This window comes from Cystoisospora suis (assembly GCF_002600585.1).
Source record: "Cystoisospora suis strain Wien I chromosome Unknown contig_7240, whole genome shotgun sequence".
Taxonomy (NCBI): domain Eukaryota; phylum Apicomplexa; class Conoidasida; order Eucoccidiorida; family Sarcocystidae; genus Cystoisospora; species Cystoisospora suis.
In genome coordinates this window covers 984-4385 of record NW_027160026.1, presented here as the reverse complement: position 1 = coordinate 4385, position 3402 = coordinate 984, and the positions used below count along the sequence as shown (strand labels likewise).

At 41.3% G+C, this 3402-nt stretch overlaps 1 protein-coding gene across 1 annotated transcript; it reads left to right on the top strand.

Annotated features, from left to right (window-relative positions):
• Positions 1-2826, top strand: CSUI_010361 (uncharacterized protein). The gene is made up of 2 exons (XM_068070465.1): positions 1-461; positions 1721-2826. Exons 1-2 carry the CDS (start codon positions 111-113, stop codon positions 1877-1879), a joined length of 510 nt encoding a protein of 169 aa, XP_067917559.1. The 5' UTR covers positions 1-110; the 3' UTR covers positions 1880-2826.
• The last annotated feature ends 576 nt before the right edge of the window (positions 2827-3402 follow it).

The following is a 3402-nucleotide window of genomic DNA, read 5'->3' as shown; positions in this document are numbered from 1 at the left end:
CTCTCACTCTTCCTTCGTTGGCATGTCTGAATAAGAAGAAGATCCATCCAAATAGACATCTTCTTTCTTCTTCTTTCTCTCCTTTCTCATCTCCAATTAAATTCGCTTCAATGAAAGAAGACACATTAGGAACAAACACACCAGGGACAGACTTGCGATGCTATTCTTCTTCTTCTTTTAGTTTCCTACAAGGAAAGAAGAATTCTCATCCTCTTCTTCGTCCTTTCCTTGGAAGGGTCAGAGAAGCAGAAACGACTTCTCTCTTCTCACCTCCTCCTCCTCTTCCACAGCATCTGCGAGAGGAGAGGCGACGTTTCATGCATCAAGACACTAGTACTAGTAGTAGGAGTAGTCATGAAGAAGAAGAAGGAGAGACGGATATGCTGGAGATTCCTCTTGGGTCTGTGACAGACGGGAAGGTCGTGAGGGTATCGATTAAGGAAGGCCAACTCGTCACGAAAGTAGGAAAAGGAAAAGGGAGGGTTAACAATGAATTGACGAGGAATACTAATCAAAAGAAAAAGACGAAGAAAAAGAAAGCAAGAAGACTGATGATTAAGAGAAAGGAACACCCCAGTCTTGTATGTATGAAAGGAGCATAGGATAGAACATTTCTGTACACATATTTCCCGCGATTCGTACGAGAGAGGAAACGGTCGCGCCGCACACATACGCATACATACACATATATATATATATATACATATACATACATATGCATGCCTTCCTACATATACGTACTCACGCGTTTACATACATATTCGTACACATACGTGACTGCTGTGTGATGGTTAAAGGTATACATATATATAACTATATATACATATATATATGTATCTATATATGTGTCTATATATGTATATATATAACTATATCTATATATATATCTATATATCTATATATATATATTTCTGTGGCAGTGATATGTCTTGTAGGTTCGGGGGTCTGCCTGTAGAGCTGTCTAGAGGAGCCATAGATTGACGTGTCTCTGCTGTCTGTCCCAAGAGAAGGAAAGAAAGGAAGAAGAAGACACACTCTTGCCCTTCTTCGGCCTCCTCATCTGCGTATGTCTATGCATATATCTACATTTCTAGGGAGACAGAGAATTTGAGATATACGTTAGTTAGCTAGATCAGTCACATACTGAGAGGCACAACGTAGCTTACTTCCGGAGCTCCTCTTTCTTTTTCTTCTTCTTCTCCTCTTGCTCCGGAAGTACAGCAATAGACTTGAGAATCCCTGCCATCAACGCCGCCAATCTCTCACGCTTGCCGGTATACGTGTGAGCCTGTAGACATACATATATATATATATATATAGATAGATAGATATATGTGTGTTATTTACAACAGCATGCATAAGCAGCAGGAGGAGCAGCGGTATAGGTCATTGTCTTTTCCTTGGGGTTCTCGTTGCATTTTCTCTTTGTTTATGCATGCAGGCTCGGTCACCTTCCACGTGTTGAGAAGTCTAAGTCCTTCTTTCTCTCAATACTCTCCACCCCCCAGTCGGCGTCATCTATCCATCTTACACGCATACATACATACATACAGATAGATTAAAGATAGATAGATAGATTAAAGATAGAGTAAAGATAGATAGATCCATCTCTGTATGCATCTGTATACGCATGTGAGCTATCTTGACTCTCGAGTAAGACTTTTCTTTCTCCTCATCCATCAGCAATTTTCTTTCTTTTCTTTCGTTTTCCTTTGTGTAGGACGAAGTGTTGATGCGTTTGACTTGCTGCGAGAATGTGGAGGTGTTAATAAGGGCGCCTTTTCGAGGAGTCGTCGCGTCTATCGGGGTGAGAGAAGGAGACGTCATTCAAAGAGGTCACATCATTGCTGTGCTTATACCTCAGTCCCTCGATCACTAAACAAGACATCCCAAAAGAAAAGAAAAAGAAAGAAAGAAAGAAAGAGAAGAGAAACAAGAATCCTCATGTGAAGAAGAAGAGAGAAGGAGAAAGGGCGGACGAAAGAAGAGATTGAGAGAAGAATGAGAGAGGGAGAAGGAAGGTGAAGTAAGAAGACGGACAATACTAGGAAAGATCGAATGATAAGAATCGGACTTGCTATGAGAATAAGAGTATTTGTATATCTACGAAGATATGCAGAGATGTGGGCGTAACTATGTATGTGGTATGGATATATACAAAGATGAATCGTCCCGCCTCGTATGAGACAATGACCACTGGCTATGCAATGAATGCCTTTTCTTCCTTTTCTTCTTCTTTTTCCTCTCCCTCTTCTTTCTTTTCTTATTCTCCCCCCTTGTATTGTTTCCGTTACTCTTTCTTTGCTTTCGCCTCGTGTAATACCTGTAAGGAAGAATGACGGGGAGCAGCCTCCTCGCAAGTAAAGAAAGAAGAAAAGGAGGAGGAGGAGAAGACGACGCATCATCAGTAATAGTAGCTGTAGTAGTAGAAGTCGTCGGTCGACAGCATTCTTCTTCTTCTTGTTGTTTTGCCTAGCGATCAGCATGTAGACAACATGCACAAGAAGAAGAAGAAGGTGTCTTTATATCTCTTTCTCTCTTCGCTCTCTCTTTCTTTCGTCGGTGGGGATTATATCTTGGCTTGTTTAAGAAGGTCGTCCTTAGTCAAACTTGACGGATTGATGGATTGGCACGTGCATTTTTCCATTCTTCTTTTAAGCATCCTTTGTGTTGTCGCTGATCTGACGTATCTTCTTATGAATGGGGTGTAAATGAAAGAATAGTGTACATACACTCGAACATTCTTGCATGTGTAACGATGTACGGATGGACGCATCTTCACGTGTCTCATCCAAACTACAAGCATACACTTAAATAGATGTGGCGTTATCTATGTATATATATATATATATATATAGAGCACATACATACATACAGATGTACAGACATAGATGTCTTTGGATGGGTTAAGAAGGCGACAGTAAGAGAGCAGAAGGAGTTCAAGGAGGAGGAGGAGAGGAGGAAGGCGATTTATGTACGGGGGGAAGGACAAGAAGAATTAGAAGCTTTCTATTTTTCTCGCTTCTTCTTCTCTCCTTCATGAAGGTGAAGAGATCAAAGGATGGGAGACAGAAAAGAGAGACAGAAGAAGATACGAAGCAAGAAGGAAAGAAAGAATGAGGAAAGGAGGACATTTCTTGAAGGTTGTCTTCCTTTGTGTCTTGTAGAGATGAGAGCTAAAAAGATCGAAAATAGATCAGACAAATACCACTCCCCCACCGCCACACAGACACGTAGGATTCCCTCACTCTTGGCACCTCCATACAGACCTACAATAGTCCCCTCTCTGCTTCTCGGCCTTCTCTCTCTCCCCCCTCTTTCGATGCTCTCAATCTCTCTTTTTATCTTTCTTTGATCTATTTATACTGGTGCATTTATCTAGATAGGATGAAGCAGAGAGGG